This window comes from Acipenser ruthenus, chromosome 18 (genome assembly GCF_902713425.1).
Source record: "Acipenser ruthenus chromosome 18, fAciRut3.2 maternal haplotype, whole genome shotgun sequence".
NCBI lineage: Eukaryota > Metazoa > Chordata > Actinopteri > Acipenseriformes > Acipenseridae > Acipenser > Acipenser ruthenus.
This window is the reverse complement of record NC_081206.1, coordinates 18,138,810-18,164,954: the sequence shown is the minus strand read 5'-3', so window position 1 is coordinate 18,164,954 and position 26,145 is coordinate 18,138,810. Positions and strand designations below refer to the sequence as shown.

The following is a 26,145-nucleotide window of genomic DNA, read 5'->3' as shown; positions in this document are numbered from 1 at the left end:
GTCTTTTACAACAATTTTGTTGCAAGCACAAATATTCATTTGGTTTTCATATTGTTGCTAAAGACTCCCGGTCATTTGGCTACAAAAAAACGTTTCCATTTCATTTAATTTGATGCAGTGGAAAGAAATGTACAGTGTAGGTACATAATAGTAATGTACCTCTCTACCTACAATATATAACCTACACAATGAGGTAACAGTACTGTCCTCTACATTATGTTGAATAACTGCATGTACTTGTTATAAGACTACTGTGAACTGGAAGAGCTTGTTTTTGTTACAGAAGGCAAGTAACTGTGGAGTTATATATACATGGAGGACAAACTGTAAAGTTATAGGTATCAAACTAGTATATGGAGTGATTATATTGGTTGCAAAGAAGGTATGCCAAGAAGTTAGGCTCTAACTTTTTGCCTGTGTACCCGTGCACCAAAATAAGAAATTGAGACAGACATCAAAAGTCCTTTAATAAGGAGAACCTTATTAAAGGAAGTTTTTATAGTTCAAAGTTTAAAAAGCTTCTAGAATGCAAACATCGAAAGGAGAGATTACAGAAACAGAGCTTAAAGAGCTGGAAGAATTCTTGGGTAAAGAAAACACTATGGGGTCATATATCAAGATTGACCGACGCAGCGCTAAACTGTTGGAGTGTAAAGCAGCGCTCTTCCGCAGCACAGATTTGACCCCATCCTGAATGTATTAACTGGACAGTAAGCTGCCACATTTAAATGCATAAATGAGTAAATGCGCTGCCCTTTTGGAGTAGTCATTTCTGCTTCTCCAAATGAGCTTCCTCATAGTGCTCGATTTAAGGAGCTTATTTCTGTCTAGTCTGAAAATCTGTGCTACAGGTGGCCCATTTGAAGGGGGAGGCTCAGATTTTCAGAACACCGGCACCTGTGTGCGAGCAGTGCCTGGTTTTATGTCAGCCCTGATTTCCTCCAACAAATCCAAAATAACGCTGCTGCTTTGCCGGTATCGAGCTATAATCTCCACCTCAGGGAGATCAAAAAGGGTAATGCGGACCCTAAATACTATCCCTTCTTCTCAGTACTCTCCCTCTGTTCCTGGGTTGTTCAGGAAGGTTAGGAGCCTGCACTCTGTCGTAAGAAATACATTACGACTGCTGCCATAATTTCAAAGTAATGCCAAATATCACAGGGCAGCAGTGTGGAGTAGTGGTTAGGGCTCTAGACTCTTGATCAGAGGGTCGTGGGTTCAATCCCAGGTAGGGGACAATGCTGCTGTACCCTTGAGCAAGGTTCTTTACCTAGATTGCTCCAGTTAAAAACCCAACTGTATAAATGGGTAATTGTATGTAAAAATAATGTGATATCTTGTAACAATTGTAAGTCACCCTGGATAAGGGCGTCTGCTAAGAAATAGATATTAATTAATTAATAATGCTCTTTCCTATCAGCTGCTTTCTGACTTTTTCTTTACGCCCAAATAAGACCAATTTGGAATCGGTCTTATTTGTGGACCCTTTTAGAGCTGGCGCTGCTGTTCGGCCGCTTCATAAATCTTATTTTAATATCACAGACATAATTTACAAATGAGCCCCACCTACAATTTGCCCATGCATATAATTAAAGCTTGACACGACGGAGTGCATTTTGGTGGTGCTAACATGGCCTTAACTTGCCAAAAGTGTCATGATACATACAGGACAATTTTAAGGCCGGTGTATACTCGGTGCTATTGCCTTAATGCCGTCGCAAACGCTTGATACATAAGTCCCTATATATTTCTCAACCATGTTGCTTATTAAATGGGACATGAAAGTATTACAGAACACCCTGCAAAGGTTAAAAGAAGCACTTTAGGTTACACTTGCGGTGTCATCCGTATCACAGCGTTGTATCTTCAAACATATTGCAGACTCGTTTAAAATTTTTAGTCACACATCAAGGGCCATATATCAACTGGGCAATACTTTTCTCAACATTTACCCGGGAACATTTACTAGGAGAAAAAATGTCTTCTAAGCAATGCAGTGTTCTCCCAATACGCCAATTACAGTATTTCAATCAGAGCACCAGAATTATTGCAGGAGGGAGCATGAACTGGATACACTGCGATGTTTAGAAGAAAAAATCTCTCTCCTGGCAATCATTCCGGAGTAAAAGTTGAAAAAAAGTAACTCCTTAGTTTAATCACTTGTGATGTGTGAATACTGAAATATCAAAAATATCTTAAATAGGTTGAAAAAAAATTTCCGTGATATGGACAACATGGGATACAGCAAAGATAAAGTGTTTCTTGTAAACACTGCAGGGGGTTCTGTGACACTGTAAAATATAATTTTAGCTTTATATGAATTAATTCTTACAGACATCTTCACATACGTGCATGAGCAAGACTATGGAGTTTCTATATTCATCCATGACTTCAAAAGCTCTCAGACAGGTAGTCATAAAGTTGGATGTCACAGAATGTTCTAATGTTGAATTCAGATAAAACAGAGGTTATGCTGGTGGGATCACAGAACCAACTAAAAGGAAATGTGGGATTACATGAGCTTGACCCTTGCAGTCCCTCATCAAAACTAAACTAGAAATTAAGAGCTTGGGGGTCATCTTTGATCCTGATCTGTCATTTGAGACTCGTATTAAAAAATACTTTTTTTTAACATTTGAGAAATATAGCCAAATTTAGACCAATTATTGTTGATGCTGAGACACTAATGCATGCCTTTGTTTCATCTAGAATTGATTATTGTAAAGCACTTTTTTCTGGTGTCCCAAAATGTGTGGTATCCCGCTTGCAGCTTGTTCAGAATACTGCCGCTAGAATTCTGACTAAAACCAGAAAAAGTGAACATATTAACCAAGTTTTGGCCTCTTCACACTGGCTCCCAGTGCAGTACAGAATTGATTTTAAGATTTTGCTGTTAACTTACAAGGCCCTGAATGGATTAGCACCTAGTTATTTGCAAGAGTTACTGACCCTGTATCTTCCAAACCGCACTCTGAGATCACAGGATACAGGGCTGCTGGTTATTCTTAGGGTCAACAAAAGCAACAAGGGAGGTAGGGCTTTTTCTTGTAGAGCTCCTAAATTATGGAATGCTCTGCCTTCGTTTGTCAGGGAAGCTGGGACCGTTACAGTTTTCAAGTCAAGACTAAAAACGCACTTTTATAAAATGGCATTATGTATGACATGCTATACAAATGTATTGTGGGTTGTTCTTTTTTTCTGCTATGTACTGTACAGTGCTTTGCAATACTTTTGTATAAAAAGCGCTATATAAATGCAATAAATAAATAAATAAATAAATAAATAAATAAATAAATAAAATAAAACACTTTTACTGAAAGTGATATTAAATTAGATGTTTAAAAATATCTGTATTTTTTATACTCAGTGCTGATGCTGTGTTTTATTTAAAGACAAACATGGAATAGTTTTAAAGGGAGATATTTTATTAGAAGATAGTGTTCAGGATGAACTTAGAACAACTGCAATAAACGTTATGATTACATTTACTGTGGAATTAGAACCTGTAATAATTGTACATCAATAACAAATTTAAATAGTTCCAAAGCTGTGGCCTTTGTTATGTGCTGCAGGCTGATCTGACCCATGATCTTGCAATGAATCTCCTCCTAGTGGCTGATGAGTTAATAATACAGATATTGGCATAAGACGCATACTCACTATAGAGCTCACTCTTTAGATGAAGGGTAAGACGTTCATTTTTTAACCGTGTGGATTGCAGTTTGCATCCAGCCATTGCCTAGCCTTAGGGGAAAGAATCCTAATCCTTTTACTTTAAACAAGTAATTAAATAGCTGTGCTTTTTGCATTATAATAGATATAGCATGTATGCTGGCTTGCGAGACACGTCATTAACTAAAGTCGTTCCATATGACATTGCTTGGATGTATAATAGTTGTATTGTTTATTATTGAGTATGGTTTACTAAGGTCTCTCTTTGTATTAGTTGTATCTGCACTATTGAGACGTACCTGTGCTGGCCCTGTGGGCACAAACTGAAATAAAGAAATAAATAAGTAAATAAATATCCTGGGGGGTGGAGAGTGGTCATGGTTATGATCCCAACTTTGAAACTGGGATGGGGAATCTAATAAATCTCCTCCTAGCAGCTGATGAGTTAATAATACTGACATCAACATAAGACACATACTTACCTCTCGATTACAGAGCTCGCTCTTTAGTTGAATGGTAAGATCTTCGTATTGGAAGCGTATGGTTTGTGGTTTGTTTCCAGCCCTTGTCTTCCCATTCAATTCAATGAGCTGAGATGTCAATTCATTCCAATGTGATGGACTGATTGTGAACTCACCTTGCTGAATATCCTTCATGTCCAGGTGCAGACTAGATATCAGGATCCCAACAGTTTGAGAACGCTTCCCATCCAACAGCTTAACAATCTACAAGAGAAAGAAAAACAATTACAGCTGTCAATATAACACACTGGTAATGATATAAACCACGCTAGCTTGTGGTAATACAGGACGGGTCAAAGCAGCATTTTTGTTCTGTTAAAACAAACAAACAAAAAAACCCTACACATAATTTCCAGTGGAACTGCAGTAGAAGATCCAGTATTTCAATGTTTGAATACAGCGTTCTTCTGTGCTAAACATGTTTGAAAATGTGGGCTCAACTTTCAAAGTTTTACGGTATTTCAATTTCAGAAACACATTTGCAATTTGTTCAGCCTTGATGTATCGGCCACACAGATCAAATTATACACTCTAATCTGTGCAATTCTCAACTGAATGTCAGTCCTCCAAAGTCGGCATAGTGCTGAGTTTCATATATCATGGTTCTCCTCCAAGTACATTTTGTTGGTTTTAAAGTACAATTTAATTATTTTTTTCTTTGATAATATGACTCATTGCTTTGAATTATATGGTCTTGTTTTGAACTATTTTTTTTTCCTATTGTGTTTGGCTACTGTCAGTCTATATGGTTATACCATGGTCATTTTTCAGTTTTGCCCATGCTTTTCCCATGATTTGACCTTGCATTTATCATAGTTCACCATGGTTTGCCATGTTTTTAATATGCTTTACCATTCCTCTCTGAGCCTTACAATGCTTACCTGTGATTTACCATGCTTTCACTATACTTTATTACAATTTGTTATGCTTTTACTATGGGCAACTTTTATAAGGGACAGTTCACAAAATGCTTATAAAAAAAACAGTACACTCTAATATAATGTAAATTTTAGAATAAACTATCATTACTATCAAGGGGCTCCGCAATTATCAAAGCTTTCAAAATCTTTCCTCTCCTTTGCATTAAAACAATCTATTTCCCCAGACCCTTTCACTTTCCGTGCAGCAACGTTCTTAGTAACAGATCTTTTTTTTTTATATAGATACACCATAAACTTCATGAAAATATTAAAGTGTTTATTTAATATTCTCTTCGGATAGGTAGGAATTACAGCCCTGAGCAGTCACACAAGGTCATCCCTGTGAGCTCTACACATGCCTTCTGAACTTGTACACTTGGCAGAAGATTAACTTCTAACAGGGATAATTACAGGCTCTGGCAGTATGTAATTTGTACAGCTTTCTGTGACCTTCCAATTGACCTTATTCGGGGCAAATTCATACGTTGTCATAATCCCTATTAGACATGCCTTGTTTGAAGCTAAGCTTTTCCAGACTGTGGAAGTGTTAGCACTGTACCGTTGCTACTTAATAACGCACGAACCAAGGAATCCCCACCATGTAAAAAATACAAAAAAAATAAAAGCTGTGCAAAAACTAGTGTCTTGATGTGTGAGAAAGTAGGTTTAAAAAAAACAAAAAAAAACTGAACCATAAAATGGAATCTTTCCAACCTGGAAGAGTGGGCTACAGATTTATAACAAACTATAAATTCACAGCATTTTTATTTGTGCATACACATGGACACAATTACTTACGACTGAATTACCCATAAAGCTAGAAAATGTTTTTGGCAAGGTAAAGCCCCACTTTAAAAGTTAACATTTCTACTTTCTTCATTAGGTTGCAGTTGTTATTATTACTAGGTCTCTTTCACTACTGAATCATTTGAAGGGGGGAAAAAACCCTTTAGAAGTGAGTATTTAATTACAAAAGGTGAATGTGCAATGCCACTTTAATGAGCCATTATTCACTATTTGACATTAGGTTAACTATTTTCCCAGTATAAAAATAGGACTGCATTCTAGGTGTGCCAGGACATATTTTGAATATGTTCCAATGTGAAACTGCTAATGATAGTATAAACTACTAATGATACAGTTGATAGTATTCAACAACATAGTAGAAATATATATAAATCTATGGGATCAAGTCATGAATGCCAGCAATTACAATTTAAATATATGTTCTATCCAAAATCTTGGCTAGATCAAACCTACTGTGTAACCCTTATAAATGTTTCCCAAAGTGTGATAAAGCATAGTGAAAGCATCCTTGTAAAAAAAAAAAAAAAGGCACATCATTGTAAACTATGGTAAATGCATAGTATAACCATAGGAAAAGTGTTATAAAACTGCTATGAAAATGTACTGTGGTAAACTTTTATAAGGGAATTGATTTAACCACAAAACCCACAAGTGACATGATCAGGAACTGTATGGTGGTACATGACAACACTGACTGAAAAAACATACCAATCCAGGCAGAATTCTGATGAAACGCTATTTTTTTCTTTTTACCCTTTGATGTGTTTATAGAGCCATGTCTTTAGGATCTCTAGTTGCTTCGAGTACATATGATTAAATATTGAGGGTTATTTATCACATCTGTTTGCCATACTTCTCTCTTGCATCTAGTTGCAAAAAGCTCAGTTACACAGTTATTTTATCAGAATTACCCACGCCTATTGAGAAGGAAACAGCACGTAGTCTTCTATGCAAACTGAATTTACAACACAAACAGTAACAACCGTCCACTTGATGTATTTCCTCTGGGAATGCATCAGTGTGTACAACATCTCCAAGAATTATTCAAATGGAAAATTCTGTGACATGAACACCCTTTCTACTTCAAAAAGCCTGCCCTTCAATATATCACTCTTCATATTAGACCATAAATGAAAACACATGCTTGTAATTACTCAAAGCCAGCTAGAAGGTAAAGATAACAGAAAAGTCATTATCTTCAATGTCATCCAGTGTCTTTGATATGATAATCGTCAGCGTAAAAAAAAAATAAAGAGCCACTGAATGGCTTTGATTTAGATCGAACACATGATACAAATTACCTGGCAGTCTCCTATTTGAACTGGTAGGGGAAAAAATGGTGGCAGTGGATGTTTCCGGGAAGAAAGCGCCGCCAAGAGAAAAATGCTCATTTCCATAACGCTCATACATGCCATTTCCTCATATGTCCCGCAGGACTGGTAAAGAACACAATTAACATTGCAGTTCTTCTAGTTATTTTCCAGTGTCTATCAAATGGTCTCAGATAACAGTGAAAGCACTCGCTTTCGCAGCTACCCAGACAGATAGCCAATTTTCCATCTCATGTATATCATAAAACATTTGAAGCAGTACTGGATTAAAGACTAAGAAAGCTTCTGAGAGATAGTACAGTAGTGTACACAGCAGTTACGCTATACTTAGATCAAGAGGCCACAGAACAAACAGAACATGATTATATAGAGCAGCGGTTCTCAAACTGTGGGCCGCGACCCGCATGTGCCTTCGAATGGGGTCGCGAATACCTGCGCAATTAAAAAAATAATAATTGTTTAAGAAACAGGTATGTTAATTTATTATTATTATTGGCACTTTTTAATCAATTGTACTCCCAACGGGTCCCTCGCCCTACCTGCCTTTGTCTGAAAGTTCTGAACGGGTTGCCTAGCAACCAACTTTCCATGGCAGCCAATCAGCGGAATGTACCTCTGTAGTGTTTAGTCCAGCCTCTGTGAGTTTTGTTGTGAAGTGAGTTCAAAAACTTGCTTTATAAATATTTTAAAAGTGACAGTGTAATGAAGGGGAATCAAATGGCACCGCAGCAAGAAGTACCGACAAGTACTCAGCAGTACAAAAAAAAAAACAAAAAAAAAAAAAAAAAAACTGAAAAGCTTGTTGATGCTTAATGGCTGGCTTTTTCTTGCTTACCCGGCAGATATTTCTGATCACTTCAACATTTCTTAGCATGTCACTCCAAGGATACATCTGTCTTTTCTCTCACTAACTAAATCGAAAGCTGGATCAAAATGCTTGCCTGTGGTCGCGTAAATCGTGGCAGCTTGGAGGCATTTTCTTTTTTCTTTTTTCTTTTTTTTTGTCCTTTTTATTGTTGGCTGTAAAAATCTTGCGATTTGAATGTTAATTAAGAATAAGAAATGGCTATACTGTATATTAGCTTTGATGACATTGCCTTGCAGTGCATGTTTTGCTTTTCAAAACCAACTACTGTATTCTGCAATAACACAGGGCGATGGGGTCGCGTATCATTTTTTTTGCTAGTGCAGCAAAGTTTGAGAACTGCTGATATAGAGGGTTCTGTACAATTATTTTTGAGATCATAGGTAAAAAAACAACATTGTGAGGATATATGGGTGCTACACATCTTTATTTTGCAGTCAGTGAAGACACTGAGGTTCTACAGCTGCAGTGTGGAGTAGTGGTTAGGGCTCTGGACTCTTGACCGGAGGGTTGTGGGTTCAATCCCCAGTGGGGACACTGCTGCTGTACCCTTGAGCAAGGTACTTTACCTAGATTGCTCCAGTAAAAACCCAACTGTAAAATGGGTAATTGTATGTAAAAAATAATGTGATATCTTGTAACAATTGTAAGTCGCCCTGGATAAGGGCGTCTGCTAAGAAATAAATAATAATAATAAATAATACAGCTCTCGCGTCTACATTTGAACAGTTTGATTACCCAGCCGAAAAGGGTTAAATACTTTCTACATAAGCTTCTTTAACCTTAGGTGAACCCAATTGATATGTACAGTAGGCCTCCAGAGAAAAATGTGTTTTCAATGCTATATACTAGTATAAAAGTCATTCTGGAACCATCTGGCACCATAATTACCTACTATTCAAAAAATGAATTGAACTTCAAGGGCCGGCATAGTCTCTGGGTATTTCTTCACATGCTGTGGCTTATCTTGCCACAGTACAAGACACAGGGAACAATATGACTCAATAAAAACAGTTTCCTATAGGGGGTGCTCTTGAAGCCCATATCAAATAACAATAATCTGTCATGAAACAATGCTGAATGAATCAGGCTACAAGCACATAGCATTTTACAGTAGTGTTCATAGTTTTTAAACCATGCAAAATAGGTTTTAACAGCGCCCCTATGGGGAGGTGTTGATATTGCATCATTGTGTTTACTCATGTCTTGCGCCAAAACCAAGTCAACACTCTACATCAGCTAGATAAGCCACAGCATGGATGGAGAGCCTGTATACATGCTTAAATTAATACATTAATAAATACCCTTGTCTTTTCCCTTTATTCTCACTATTATAATAAAAAATATTCGCACAGATTTATGTTTAGTTTTTACAACTGTCAAGTCATGTCTAGTTCTTTTACGAGTACCAATTTAGAAACCATGTAAATCAACTTAACCTAAAAATGATTGGATGAGAACTAATGTTACTAAATGGGAAGACCATGAATTTTCTTTTGCAATTGGACTTTAGTCAAATATATCTGGTTTAATTATTTTTACTGCCTATTACTACAGCTGAGTTGGTCCATTCTTTCTTGTTGGATCAAGAAGGATACATGACAATCCAAGCTCTAGAAGTAATGAAAGCTAGTAGCTTGGAATGGTGTTCTGTATCAACATCAGGGGTGTAATGATGTCACGTCAAATGATCATTTAATGAGAGACTATTTTGAAAGACAAACAAGTAATGAATTAGGGAGATAATGCATTAATACCAACTATAAAACACACTTATTCTTCATTCAAGAACCATTTGGTGAACTACAATGAGCTATGCTGTGCTTTCGGTCTTGTATCATGATACAAACGATACATGTCTCTACTACAATACGAAATATAATGTAAACTAAGTATCGCGATTCCTCCATACACAATGAAACGTTACACATCTAATCAACATGCAAAATCTATCTGAGCAGTATTGATGAGCAAGGACGTTAACGCAATATCAATACAGATCTCTGCCTCCGCTCCAAAAAATGGGAATTGCAGAGTCCAGGTTTCCCATCCTATTGGGCTATTGAGAACACAATCGTTCTAAGAAATGTTATCTCGTACTTGTACTTGAGATGTTCTTGTCTTTCCAGATTCTGTTGGGTTTTGCAAACTGCTTCTATTGCGAGGGCAATTCTACTTTGGATTTCTGTTTCAGAACTTCTTGCCATCAGAATTTTCCATTGTCATTACCTTGCTTTTTCCTGATCTCTTTATGATGTCACAGATCCCTTGACAAAATATTTTCTCTTATTCCATTGCATCCCATTATTCTATATATATTTTTTGCACAAACCTACATATGTACATCAAGATTACAAAGATATATATGTTTTCAATATAGCTTTCTATACTCCTGTTGTACCATTTTGGCATTTGGTTTATGACTATAAAACCCCTAAAATATAGATGGTGGAAACTACACAATGGTTGGGTGTGGAGTGAAAAGGGATACTTAAAAGCTAGGTAATGTGTGCCTTGTGCATCTTTGCTGTGCTGTATATAGTCCTTTCATCTTAAAAGGAGTATGTGAAAGACAATGAAGGTATGGTAATGTAATATATATATAAAGGGTCACACTTTATATCACAATAATGTTGGTTATTTTTTGTTGTTTCTTATAAATTGATTGTTTGTATAGATATCTGATATCATTGTGTCAAAGGTAACCAACAGGGGGTGTTTAAATCATCCCTGGATAGCTCAAGGGTTAAAAGAGATAAATATCCACTTTGACAGAACAGTTTTAAAAAAAATGAGAAGGCATCTGGTTACAGACCAACTTCCATTTACATCATGGCCGCCTTGGTTGTATCATGTGTCATTACGTTTGTTTGTAGAAACCTTTTGCAAGGGCCCAGACTGAATGGAGAGCCATCACTCTGCTCGAGTGACTGGCAAACTGAGACTGTGTCGACCTGGAGCCCACCAGGATTGATCTGGTGCAGCGGTGCGGGGTACAGAGCGCGAGAGAGAGGGAGGCAGGCCTGTGGGAACAATCGCCACTAGCCGCTCCCCACACATCAATTAAACCGCAGACAAGGAACTCCAGGCCAGAAGACTGAATCAATGCCAGGCTGCACTTCTCAAAACAATGATGACAGTACTGAGTGGGGAGCAGTGAGCCACACTCCCGGAGAGCTCCTGGTTATTACTCCGATTCACGCTGTAAGCAAAGCCGTCATCATTCGTGTTTCCAGTGATTGCTTTGATTTTTAATAAAAACGTGTGTATCATCATGCGATTAATGGTGCCAATGGTTGAGGTCCAGGGTTGGAAATAAGACCCATTCCACCTCTGCATTATCAAAAGAATCTAAAGCCTGTGTTACATTTTGTAAACCCTTAATTAAGAACACATATATCCAGTGTCTCAGGGGGTGTGATTGGGTATGAAAGTAATGCAAATGTTGTATTTCAAAGCAGTGTGTACGTTGTGTATATTTCGAATAGATTAGCAGAGCAGTGTGTATACTGTGTGTATTTCCGAAGTGACTCAACCTATATGCCCCTCCTTTATTGCAGTTTAGCAGTACAGACATGCCCTCATGCTCTTCCTTACTGTTAGAAACACCACAGCTTGGGCGGCAGCCCACATTTCTTGCATGAATGCTCAGATCAATGCATGAGCAATCTGTAAACTGTCAGACTAACACATGCTACAGTTTAACAGCACGATACTTATTGTTTTTCAAGAGAATTACTAACATTCCTCTGGTTGCACCTCATACCCCAGTTATGTCTGGATTAGTGGATTATAATGCTAATCAATGAACTGGTCTCAAGATTCATTGACATATCTTTCAGTAACGGCAAGGAAATGTCTATAAACTGGAATTTCGCCAGCTATGTCCAGTTTTTTGTTACTTGCTACAATATATGATTTTTAAAATGTATATAGCAAGGTAACCACTGCTACCGATAGCTACCATAGTTAAGGTAGGAAGTCATTGTGGCACATTAGCTGCAGGTCACCATTGCTCTTTACATTTAAATGTGTTTTGGGCTCCCTCTGGTGGTCACACTGTAATTGCAATCCTGCCTTCACAAAGTGAAGCAACAAACACAGGAGAGAATAGGGCAGATTGGCAAGTGTGGTAATAGTGGGTACAAAGCAAAGTTAGGGGATTATTTTATTATTAGTGATACTATTATATGTCAGTGCAGATATTTTGCAGGGCTTTGTGTTTCTATTTCTTTACAGTGACATCATTCCATTGAATGACACACTTTAAACGACATCATAAAAACAAGTCCTGGGCTATTTTTGAAGCTTTGACATGTATAAACATTCCCCAAATGTCTTGATGTTTATACAAAGTAACACACACACATTACCTCACCTAGCCAGAATATAAATTAAAAGCTACAGCCCTCAAAATTGTAATTAACAAACATCAAACATTCAAATGCTTGTGCCAATCAGCTGGTAAAAGTATATTCTGTCATCAGTATTTTAAAATGGTAGTTCTATCAGTGCCTTGTCAAGCGACTGCAATTAAAAAGCCTCTTGTCTCAAGCTCACCAGCTCCAAGATTCCCAGACATTTCACACAATATCTTGACACACGTCTATGTTTACACTTAAATGCAATGACATTGATGGCATGTTCTTGTAAATGTCACAAACCCAACACAATATCGATTTAAATGTACATTAAGCAGACAGCATGCATTAGTGAAGGTCCTAATCTTCCTTTTACCATTGATCGTTAAGTTTATTCACTGTGTTGCAATAGTTTCTGGCAAACACAATAAATAAATATAAAACTCCAAGAATCAAGACGTTCTGTTTTGGCTATTGGCTTCATCAGTGTGAACCCTTGGCTGAAACACTAAAACACTGTGCCCTGAGTTCTGGCTCCCACAATGCCCTGTTTATTCATTTTGCACTTGCTCGCCAGTGAGCGGAAGTGCCAAGGTTTTGCACTGGACACCTCCGCAGAGAGAGATAAAGAGCTTTCGTTACACAAACAGCACATTCCCAGCTTGCTCACACCGTTAAGTCACTTGGTTTACTGAACACAGTAAAGTATTTTTCCTGGAGGTTGCAGTCATCTGCAGTGCTATAGTAGTATTATGCTTCTAGAATGCATACAGCTTCTAGAATTTATTTCGTAGAATTCTGCAGCTCACATGAGCTCCAACCTGAATATTATTACTGAAGAATGCAGGTTTTTGATCTGGAACACATAGTAAATTTCAGTTATTTGGCTTGCATCTTGAAAGTACTGTTTCACTATAGTGTTCGTTTACAACCAAGAAAGATGTGAAGGGCTCCTGCTGGGAAACAGGGTTCATGTTACAGACGGTGCTGTCGATAGGAATTCTTTACTGTGGGGTCATGATGCCAGCAACCTCATTCATGATATTCAAACAGTGCTAGCTTCTATCTCAAATACAGTGGGGTCTATTTGAATGATCCAAACAGTGGCAGATCTTAAATAACTATTAATCCAGCTGGTGTCTTCCAACCGGGGGAGATTTATAGACCCACTTATTAACATTACTACGTACAATAAAAATACAGTAAATGTGGTCTGGTTTACACATGTTAGGGTGGCAGTATTAGTAGTTAACATCTGCCACGGTTCAGCTCAAATAGACACAGTATGTCAAAGGGAAGTCACAGAAAGAAGGGAGTATAACATGCAACCAATGCTTTTTAGACCATAAGGTAAAACTAAAAGAAAGTCCAGTACAATAAGCATTACACTGAAGAACACATTAGCCAAAATGATTGAGTCTTGAGTTAAATAGTGCTGATGAAGCTACACCTGGGTATTCAGCTGGATCTGGTGGAAATGTCTGCATTATAACCACCCACCTTTTTGGCCTTTGCCTTCTTCTCGTAAGAGTCTGACAGCGGCTTCTTTGTCTGCTGGACAGCAGCTTTGGAAAACAGCTCCTCGAACTCTTTGGGATCTTGGATACTTGGCTCCTCCAGTGACCCCCACAAAGTGCTATCACTAGGAAATGAAAAAGCAAATACATGATACTGTGGGTGTGGGTCTGTGTGTAAAAGAACCGAAATCAAAGGTAACACAGAACCGCGGGCAGTCAATGGGGTTTGTAAAAGTTTCCCACAGTAAAGCAAAGTCTGATAAAGCATGGTGAAAGCAGAGTAAAGCATAGGTGAGCATTGTGAAGCACACAGAGGTACTGTAAATCACATTTTAAAACATGGTAATCTATGGTAATCTATGGTAAATGTAAAGTATAACCATTTATAAAGGTAGGGCCACCATGGGCAGCCAAAACAGCAATTACTTCCTCTAATACAATTCAAGCACCTACTATCAGCCAAAACTAAAAAATCTGTCTGACCTGCTGTCTTGCCCAGACTTGAAACAGAGAGATGCGAATTACAGAATATGTTATTTGCATAAGGAATTAATCTGTCTTGTGTGCTGTGCTATATACTGTATTTCACATGTTTTTATCCCTGTATATGAAGAGTTATAAATGGTCTAGAGATACACAAGCTATGGGATGCATGTCTGATTGTGCCTTTTGTTGAATACAAAGCAAAAACATGGCTCTTTTTCTTTTACAATGATGATTATATTGAAAACATCAAGCTTGTCTAAATGATGCCCCACTTGTTTTTGTATGAGGTGGGGTGTATTCAGGATACAGACTTTCCAATTATTAGACACAAGGGAGCATTTAATCACCTCCTATTAATTGAAAGGAGAAGCAAAACTCAAACCAAACAGCTACTGAAAGGACTCTTGAGTTTGTTTCTCAGTTTTGTTAACATAATATGAGTTAGAGACTAGAGTAATGCTTTGTATATAGGCCCCAAGAGGTCAAACCAAAGTTATAAAATTGTGGCATACATAAAAATACAAAAACACATAAAGTCATGACATGTTTTGAAATGTAAAAATCCCATGAAAGATTCTGGCATTTTACCCTCAAAATAGGCCATAATTCTCCCCCACACTTCTATTGTAACTTTCGTTTACCAAAGTTTACATTGCAACCCAACTAATGTGGTAAACATTTCCACAACATCCTGTTCAGATGAAGAACTTGACCTGCTGCTTATCATCCTTTCTGGCAGTAGAACTGATACTTTCTCAAGATGGCTTACCAGTATCAATTCATTGTAATCGTTCTGATTCTTGGCCCTGTTCAGGCCACTGAGTGTTTAAAAAAAAAAACTTTTGTGAGTAATTGAAGAATTCTGGTTTTCTTTTGTTGCCAGGAAACAAGACGAACAAACACTGAGAATCACATGATCCGAGCCAGAGCAGTGAGGAGGTCAGGATCTTAGCTCAAGACTTAGCTCAAGAAGAAACCGGTCTGAAAGGGACATGACAGTGGATTCCCGGCTAGCTGGAAAAACCACAATCCCCAGACTGCAGTTGAGTCAGACATGAATCTGCACCCAGGCTAGTGCTGAATCGCACCTTGGAATGGTACCCTAGCAGACTACTGAAGTGTTCCATCCTGTGAGAGATCGGGGAAGATGATGGATGCAGAGGATTCTGAAAGGCAATCAGCTTGTACAAACACTGAAGGCAGGCAGTGAGTAAGCTGTATCAACCAGTGTGCAGCAGCTCGGAACTAGTTCCCTACTAGAGTCAATCAGAAATGTATGAAATCGGTTAAGCATGATCCATGACTGAGCAGAGAGCAAATTGTCTGGCCACTAGACAAAGCAATTGAGACTCCCTTTTTGTTTGGAGGTAGCTACAAGTGTAGAGATGGGGGAGGTGGGTTTGGAAAATGAAACAATGGAGTGTAAGCAACTGGGTTCCATTTATAGGTTACTGGTTAATTCAGTGACTCCTCCCAGACTTAAATTGCAATTAGTTGAATTTATCAATGTCTCCATCTTACCAAGGGGCACTATAATTATGGTGTCCTTAGCTAAAGCAGAAAGAGAATACCTTTGATCAGAACCGAAATCTATTCCCAGTCCAGATGATTCACTGGTATTCATAAACACTGGTGGACTACAGTACTTAACAAGGACCACAAAGTGCAGATGGGGCATCTTGGCCTGGCATTGATAAAAAATATATTTCCGTAATTTGTCACACAAACAAATTTAAACTGATTACATGCTTGTCAACTTCCACTGAAGCTGTAACATATGAAATGTACACAGAGTCTGAAGCCGTTTCCAGAAGTAGGAGCTCAGAGAAACGCTGAGGCTTGGTCTGCACTGCATGCCGAGTCCTGATTGGCTCGTAGCGCTGCGGACAGAGATTTCTAAAAAATTCATTTTGCACTCATACCTGTAAACATCTAAAACTGTCAGACTTTTGGTCAAATTTCTGCAATCTGATGGACATGATTGAACAGACTGCACTTTTGATAAATCAAACAATCATACTAAAGCATTTAAAATCCAATTTTTGTATGGAAAACTGTATTTATTGGATATGGCAGAACAATTTTACTATAAGAAGTATGGTCGCCTACGAACAAATTAGAAAGCATCAGATATTTCTTGTTTCTAAATGACTTATCTAGTCCTCAGCTATTCCACTACAAACCAATTATGAACCCCCCTCTATGCCTTACCCTAGTCCATTTAGTAACCACCCCCCCACCCCCACCCCCATAAGGTAACCTGGGGTCCATCCAGACCCCATGGTGCTTTAGTATCAGTTATTATGTGGATCTAGTGACTTGATTTTTGTTTCCTTTTAGGTAGTTGTCAGGCACCCATCCTGTTACACTATGCAAAGGATAATTCTAGTCCAGGTAGCTTGGTTGAATTTCCGAAATTGTTTTAGGTTTGGGGTCTGTATGGACTCCAGGCGTAGTGTATTGGAGGGCCCCACCTTCTCGCATGAATATCAGGCACCATAATAGCTAGCTTCAAGGCTTGTTTAAAAGTACAGAATTAGAGCTTTCCAATGATGTATCGTATGTTCTGAGCAGACGTTCCTAAACAAAACTACAGCAAACCCAAACTAAGGCTTGAGTCATGTGACACGAGTCAGCTCCTAAGTTTCGTTTGTTGCCTATTAGTCAGTCGCTTCAACAGATAACGTTCTGTTTTCAATGTCATTTAAAAGCGCAGGCTTTGCGCTTTCCGTTGAAGTCAGGCATGTCCGTATGTGTACTTTCTACCACCTCCTCATTCAGAGCTCCAGTGCTGTGACGCGCAGCAAATCGGTAGGTGTGTTCAAGTGCCTGTAACTCGAAAATGGAAAGAGGAACACAGTCAATATACCAAATGAACGAGGAGGCTTGAGGCTTTCAAATGATATCTGACGTGCCTGTGACATGTTCCTAGAATAAACTACAGCGTCCAGAATACAGTGGTGCCTAGGAGACAGCTGTGCGCAATGGGTGTCTTATCTATTTTGTATAGCATAAACAACACATTATACTAAACGATGGCTAGAAGTAAAGGAAAAGCTAAATAAAGTGTTCATATACACATGTTCATTCATTCATTTACTCCAGTTGTTAGTTATATGTTGTTTCATTGCTGGGGTCCGGTTGGACCCCAGGTTACCAGGGAAGTCAGTTTTACGATATGCCCTTATGAGGGTTAATCATAAAAAACAGTTCCATTACTAAGTGAACCAAGAACGTCCAATATCCATTCTATACAGACCCTTCAAACATCATTGAGACTTTTAGTTCATCTACGTACCTGTTCTCTTTGAGCTGAACTCGAGTCCAATACAGCGGCTTCATGGGGCATGCTGGCTCTATCGTAGGTTTCCGGGGCCTTTTGTCAAGCATCTGGCTGAAAGCAAAGCCTCCTGGGGGAGGGGGTGGTGGAGGGGGTCCACAGCCGGGCATAGGGGGTGGAGGTGGGGGAGGGGGCCCGGCACCTGGTAAAGGAGGAGGGGGGGGAGGGCCGGAGCCTGGGAGAGGAGGGGGCGGAGGAGGCCTGCAACCAGGCAGTGGAGGAGGAGGAGGGGGCCCAGCACCTGGGAGTGGAGGGGGGGGAGGAGGTGGAGGTGGAGGGGGCCCAGCACCTGGGAGTGGAGGGGGGGGAGGAGGGGGTGGCACTGGTCCTGAACCACCAGGTTCTGTCTTGCCCGCAAGACTCTGGTTTATAGACTTGAGGTCCAGCTTTTTAGGCACGGTTTGGTTGCTTTGGATAGTCCTGGTCTCTTCCTCAGGGGTCTTGAGGAAGGTCTCCCTGTCTGTCTGGATGCACACGGTGCGGAAGGATTTTGGCGGCACGTCATCTTCCGTGGAAACAGAGACCTCTTTGAGTTCACCCCTGGCTTTATTACAGACATTATTTTCCAAGTCTTTTTTGAGTCCTTCAATTTTATCTTCGAGTTTCGCAATCGCTACAGCATGCTCCCCTCGTATTTCAAAGATCTGCAGTTCAAAGTTTTTCTGTGGAAGATAAAATATAACGTGACCCACCCAGCCATCTGTGACACCCCCTTATAAGTTAATGAATTCTTCCCAGAGGGTTTTTGTTTTGTTTCCTTAAAGGGCCAGAAGCTCACTGTAATACAAGTGCAACTGGCACTTGACCCTGAGACATTGCACTATCAAGAGTCTTGTGCGGCATGGCTCACTGGGCGTGCAAGGTGCTATATATTATAGGGTTATTATGACTTTTTTTGTATTGGTTAATCTTCGGTTGTTTCAAATCCATTAAGTCTCTGTGTTGTGTGATGCACTTAGTCAGGGATCATTACAATACAAATTTGATTTATAATAATATTAAGAGCCTGTTTGTCATACATTATCTATCTAGAGTTCTCATCTATATCTAGAGTTCTATATTTGTTCTGCAGCTCAAATGAATCTCCACGCTGTTTGAGGGGTACAGTACAGTGAACCCTGTCCAAGTGCGTCTGTGTTATATTACTCTGCACTGTTTTCAATACCCAGCACACTGGCCTTGCTACTGACAGATTCTCTGTGAAATAGTTAATTAGCTGGATTTATTAAATTTTTTAGTCGCCAAAATAATTACCCTGGATTCTGATCAGAGGGATTTGGTATGCGTGCAGCAAGAATCAAAGTTAAATTAAAGACTAGACAATGGTCTGGAGAAAAGACCATTTTGTAAAACATTTAGCACATGTTCTTCATTCTTTTGCGGTTTGAACACAATTTGAAAACGTCAAAAATGTGCCAAATCCTTTGTATAGCTTTTAAGATGGTTATGTTAGTGAATGTTACTATCAAGTTTAATTTCTGAAGTCAGTCAGCCATGCACGCAACCCAAGTGAATGACAAATTACTTTAACTGCACAAGAGTTCATTTACATGGGAATGTAAGAACAAACGAAGCACAAACCACTGTCTCATTATCATTACCTACATGCAACATTGTTCATAAACCAGTGGGTATATTCTAATACCTGCTAATCTTGCCACACAAAACAGATGTCAAAATATAGAGACTGGGCAAAATATTATAAACAACTTCCACAACACTGTCAACAGGCCTATAGGGCTTTCATATTTGAGACGGTGATTTGTGCACACATCATAAATCAGTATGTAAGAGACAGACATATTGTTCATTAACACTTGAGTACTTGACAAGTATCCAGTCATAACAAGATGAAACAATGTACTGTGTATTAATAAATCAAATGTAATTACTCATGACACAGGACCAAACTTGTAGTCCACCAGGTTTTAAAATCTATATTTGTTACAGCACTTGCATCCCCTTTTCCTTGTGCTGATGTTTTTTTTCTTACTTTGAGTCAGGATATCAGTATTTTAACTATTAAAAGTTGCTGTTGCTTCCTGGTATCAAATTGTGAATTTTATTCTGATGGTCAGGCTGCAGTTTGACCATTCATCATGCATTCTGGCTGAATATCACAAGAATGCCACCTGAATATCTTCTGCACTTCCTCTGAGTTCTGAAGTAATTCATTTTGAATTCAACCCTGGTAATTCATCACGATTTAAAAACATTTCGGTTCCTCTTTCCCCTCCATCCGTTCCTAATGAATTCACGGTTTATTCTTCAGTGATTCATACCCTCTTACTCGCCCACTGGGGGCATTGTGAGAAGTGTTAATTCATGCACGAATGCATGCCTTATAAATGTGATAAATATCACTTCTGTTACAAAGAAACATGAAATGAATATGAGCAATTCAATCCACGTGAATGAACAGGGCTGAATTCAAAATGAATTACTTCAGAACTCACAGGAAATGCATAAAATATTCAGGTGGTATTCAGTAGGAATTCATTATGAATTTGCAGCCATTATTTGAAAGTGTTTCCAGACAAGGCATATGTCAATATTCACATATATCTTGTTTCACAGTGAAAACTCACAGCTAGGTTATTTAAAACGTATGGAGTGAATGATGCGAGATAACGTTAAAGGGACAACATCCACTCATCCACTCAAAAAAAAAAAACAATTGGAGGGATCTGCAGCTCAAAATCTACTTAACAAATGAGCTGCTGAATCTCTTCCAGCTCCCACTTTCATTGACGAAGCACACAGGCTAAACTATTGTGCATGCTTCTTGTTAGGAACCGAGGTTTGACTTATCTTGTCTGAGTGATTCGTTAAACAAACAACTCTAAAAAGGTCAGCCTGAATTCTTCCAAGTCCATGCTGGGAAGCACTGCTTAAAAGGACACTGTCGCACAGCGGTGAAGCCAGAGCATTTCAACTAGATACCTTCCCCTTACATGAGCATCACCCAGAGCTTCGATCACAGTTTTGACACTACGTGGCATAGACTCCACAAGGTGTTGGAAGGTGTCTTGAGGGATCTCTAACTGTCTTTTCTCTCTGTCAGTCCCTAGCTGTTTGCGGCCACAGCTGTATCTCTAGCAGAAATTCTACCATCATGAGTCCTTGTCACAGTGACCATTACTACATGAGAGCCTCTCTGCTGCTCTGAAGTGAAACATGTCGACTAGACTGTCTATAAGTTCTCAATTGGCACTTTGTGGTGTAGGATACTTGGCCAATTAGGTCCATTTAATACAATGGATCTCAATGCTACGTCGTTGAAGAACCTTCCAGAAGCATGGTGTGTCTTGGTACTTTCCTTCTGTGTAATATTTCTCTACGGCACTGCATTATGAAAACAGAAGTGTGGAAGGTTAGCCGAACGGTCCAGTAAAGCAGCAGGAATAACACATTAAGAATGTGGTTTTAAGCACTGGTTTGCACACTCTTATTGAGCAAGAATAAAAGAATAAACAATAAGGAGCTGACCATAAGCAGCTGCCTCACAATCTTTCCTGTCTCTTATGTTCCTCCCTGAAATCCTACAACCTGATTTTGGAAAGCCCCAGACTTATATTCCAACCAGGTAGACTCAATCCAGAATTGCCTGTCCAATCACAGGCCCCAGCTTTCCTCACATTCCTAACATTCTCATGCAAGGACAGCGGAGGCCCAGGACAGGCAATTACCTCATTTAGTGCAGGGGTTTTCTACCCTGTCACAGGCAGCAATAGCATATTCTTGTCTAAATTATTTCCCTCTCCCTTCAAATGAATGTATGAGTACCGCTATGTAACTTAGCTAGAATCTCTCTGATTCTAGAATCTCATTATTCAATCTTCCACTGAAATGTTCTCAATAGGCTAGTCTCAATCGTCATGGGAATCTGGGAAACCTGTATTTGTATTGGGGCGTGTTTGAATCGTGAATCTTTAGCCTGTAGCCCTGGTTGCTAGGAACCATGGGAGATGTAATAATGGTCTCTTAGGACACACAGCCCTCCTATTTACATAGAGGCTTGGTGGTCCAGTGGTTAAAGAAAGATGCTGTTACTAGGAGGTTCCAGGTTCAATCCTAGCTCAGCCACTGACTCACTGTGTGTTACCCTGAGCAAGTCACTTAACCTCCTTGTGCTCCATCCTTTGGATGAGACGTAAAAGTAAGTGACTCTTCAGCAGCAATTGTGATGCATAGTTCACACCCAAGCCTCTGTAAGTTGCTTTGGATAAAAGCGTCTGCTAAATGACTAAATAATAATTATGGGAGATAGGGTTCCTAAACATTACAGGTAATTCTGTATAGGGTTTCAGTTGTATTGGTCTGCTTGAAATGATCAGTAAAAAAAAAAAACACCATTTAAAGTCATACTGTTTTTCTAGAACTGAAGACTTAAAATGTTTTTATGGCAGAATAGCTGTGTTATATCACAGACATCAATACAAAAAAATAATACAAACACAAACCTTTGTCAGCTTGTAAATAGAAGATAAGAAAATATTTTCAATAATAGAGTTAAATAAAATAAAAAATACATGTTATTTTAATTATCATCATTTAACAACGGTCATTAATCTAAATCCATTATCTGCCCAATATCTTGGAAGAGGATTAGCATTGCTAATGCACTGCTGGTCAGTATGATCACAGTTAAAAGGTTTCTGACAGAGATCAGACTGCTTTCTCAGAAGTGGATGTACGCACAGAGGCGCTTCAATAATAGTACAGTAAGAAACGCATCCAAATGACGTCCGCTGCCACAAAGAGAGTTTATTTATTGCCTGGCTCTAGCTGGAGTATGGGTTCCAAACAGGAGAAACACATGTGCACTCGAAAGTAAACATTTGTCACTAACCTAGCTAGGAAGGTGAACAGACAAGATGCTGAATGAATACTGTAGTCAGAGTGTCTGTTGGGTGAGAGGTTCACTTTTGGATGAATACTGTAGTCAGAGAGCATTTTGGGTGAGGGGTTCACTACTGGATGAATACTGTAGTCAGAGAGCATGTTAGGTGAGGGGTTCACTGCTGGGTGAATACTATAGTCAGAGAGTCTGCTGGTTGAGGGGTTCAATGCTGGATGAATACTGTAGTCAGAGAGCATGTTGGGTGACGGGTTCACTGCTGCATGAATACTGTAGTCAGAGAGCATTTTGGGTGAGGGGTTCACTACTGGATGAATACTGTAGTCAGAGAGCATGTTAGGTGAGGGGTTCACTGCTGGGTGAATACTATAGTCAGAGAGTCTGCTGGTTGAGGGGTTCAATGCTGGATGAATACTGTAGTCAGAGAGCATGTTGGGTGACGGGTTCACTGCTGCATGAATACTGTAGTCAGAGAGCATTTTGGGTGAGGGGTTCACTACTGGATGAATACTGTAGTCAGAGAGCATGTTAGGTGAGGGGTTCACTGCTGGATGAATACTATAGTCAGAGAGTCTGCTGGTTGAGGGGTTCACTGCTGGATGAATACTGTAGTCAGAGAGCATGTTGGGTGACGGGTTCACTACTGCATGAATACTGTAGTCAGAGAGCATGTTAGGTGAGAGGTTCACTGCTGGATGAATACTGTAGTCAGAGTCTGCTGGTTGAGGGGGTCACTGGCTCATCTGCTTGGGACGAGTTGGAAGACACATCCCTAGTTTCCATCAGTCTAGTCAACACATTTTTAAAACCTAATCTCTTATCAAATAATGACAATGCATTTGCTCTGTTCTGAGAGGCAATAGTAACACAATGGCTGCATCAGTTTCATCTGTATTATTGAATTGTGGTTTGTCACACTTGTACTTTGCTTGAACAAAAGTTATTGTATTTCTTGCTCTTATTGTATTACTTGTATTGTAACACTTGAAATGTATTTGCTTACGATTGTAAGTCGCCCTGGATAAGGGCGTCTGCTAAGAAATAAATAATAATAATAATAATAATAATAATAATCTGTGCATATTCAAATTTCATGTTTCAAAATGTATATATTTATCCTGGCAAGGGAAGGTGGCACGAAATAACCTTATAAAATCAATGACAAAAAGAGACACATTCTACATTTGCACAGAGCAATTCCAACAGTAGCATAGGTTCTTTACAGCTCAAGAACTTAATTCCTTTTTATCTAGGAAAATAGAAATGCATTAAATAATCATCGTATATGTTTCTTACAGTCTTCAATATAGAAGAGCGAGCCTTCGGCTTGCCAATGTATCATTCTAGAAGACCATCCCTAACTATTTAGCAGTCAATAATGCTAAATTTAGAAATACTAAAAGAAACTTCAATGACAAACATTTCAACTACAAGTCTTTCAATGTCTTTCGAAGATAAAGGCAGCACAGTTTTTTAGAAAAGAGGCATCCACAAATATTTTCAATGACCAATTTTTTATTGTATTTGACAAGTGCCCATGCCCGTGATGAAACATAATATATTTTGGCCCAAGGCCTTGTCCATTAGAGCTCGATAGCCGTCCCATGTGCTGGCTGAACTGAGATGTAATGACTACCGATTGATGACAGCTATAGCCAGCGAGCAGGACAGGTGGCACTTTGGGCCAGCTGCCTCTGCCCTATGAGCTGGCTGAACTGTGATGTAATGACTATTGATTGATGACAGCTGTAGAGCAGGGGAGAAGGAGGACTAAACAAAGAAACGACAAGGAGGCATAGGCGACAGGCTATATATAGGAACAGCTTGATTATGTATGTGATTAGAGGGATGAGCCTCCGTTCAGAAACACAAGTTTTCAATTAAAAACATGTTTTAATACACTGAAGGATTAAAGTATTAGTGAAGTAGTACAGTCAGTAGGCTTTTCCTAAACAGTAGATTTTATTTGCTAACCAAAAATAATGAATGATCCTTCTGAGTATACACTGTAGCTGAGAGGTACATCTACAGCTATGGCCAAAAGTTTACATCACCTAGAATTTTAGGATTGAGACATAATAAAAAAAACTAAAAAAAAAACTATATGAACATTCATTTAGATATTTTATTTAACATCATGTGATCAAGGAAAGTCTACTGGAAGCCATGATAGTAGTACAGTATTTCATGTCATATTTCGAAAATGTCACATTTTAAAATTGTTGTCAGTTTTTCGTTAAGTATATGGAAAACTACAAAGTGAAATGTTAACGTAACATTATTCAGCAGGTTTCATTCGACTTTATGAAGAACAACTTTTGGCCATAGTTGTACATGAGAGTTTTATAAATGATAGATTCTTTGGGGACTTCAGTTTTGTGGGTGTTCATCTGTCTTGACAGCTTCATGTCAGCAATGTTGACAAACACGACCCACAGTTCAAGACAGCTTCACTTTCTAGTGTGTACCAAAACCCAACTCGCTCTGCCACAGAAACCACTACAAAGTAATGACAGTGACTTTCTTTGTTTTTTTAAAATTGTGTGTGATGTACTGCTGTTACAGATCTGAACCCTTAATGTGAGATGAGCTGCAGTTAAAAGCTCTGCACTCATGACTGCTTCATGCCCAGCCTCCACCCTGTTACATTGAGACTATACCAGCAATGCTACCAAACTTGTAAATGCTTCTTAAGTGATCTTCACGCTACCACACCAGGTGCAGACCTTGTTTGAATGTGAGCTGTCTTTACAGATACAAATGTAAACTAATGCTGCTTAACTGACTAAAACACTGAAATGCAAAAGTATAATATGAAAATAAAGTTTAAGGAGAGAACAAAAGTGAAGACTAACCTGCAAAAAAAAAAAAAAAAAAAAAAAAAAACTCAGTGAAAGGGATACAACTGACACAGGCACCCTAATAGAAAACACCTTACTACCTGGTTCAAAAACGTGTAAAATAAGCCTGGAGTCTTAATTTATGAAGCTGAATTTTAGATGCTTCTGTGAGCAGGTCAGTCAATATTTTTAATTTGAGTTCCGTTGGTCTGTTTACTTTGTTGCTGCTTTCAACTGGTACAGTGATTGAATTCAAGTGTACAGGCATAATTCATACGAGTCGTATGTAAAACATAAAGAGTCATAGTAGTGGATTATAATAAACCACTAAACAAGAATTGTGCTTATGCTTGCTGGGGGGCTTCCAATGGGCCTGGTCCTAAAACCCTGGCATCAACAAGGAACATGGTTCTGTAACAGATCATAAAGGTAAAGAAGATCATAAAGGTAAAGAAGCAAGTTAGAATGAGTACTCACGAGAAGAATCACTGTTCAATGGTGTTCCAGTTACATAGTAAAACAGCACTGAGGCTATTTTTCTCTTCTTAGTAAAGATAAATCACACAGCAACCACTATACTGTACTTCTGAAAACCCACACATGATGCTTTATTGCTCTGGATAC

General features: G+C 38.9%; 1 protein-coding gene across 2 annotated transcripts in view; it reads right to left on the bottom strand.

The window, feature by feature from the left end:
* The window catches only part of LOC117405651 (formin-like), a 137,430-nt gene that overhangs the window by 57,686 nt on the left and 53,599 nt on the right, over positions 1–26,145 (bottom strand). For both annotated transcript variants that reach the window (XM_058991378.1, XM_058991377.1), the window contains 3 exons: positions 17,779–18,482; positions 13,978–14,119; positions 4,310–4,397 (listed from right to left, as the gene is read on the bottom strand). In XM_058991378.1, the coding sequence (XP_058847361.1) occupies positions 4,310–4,397; positions 13,978–14,119; positions 17,779–18,482 (934 nt within the window). The remainder of the gene's footprint in view (positions 1–4,309; positions 4,398–13,977; positions 14,120–17,778; positions 18,483–26,145) is intronic.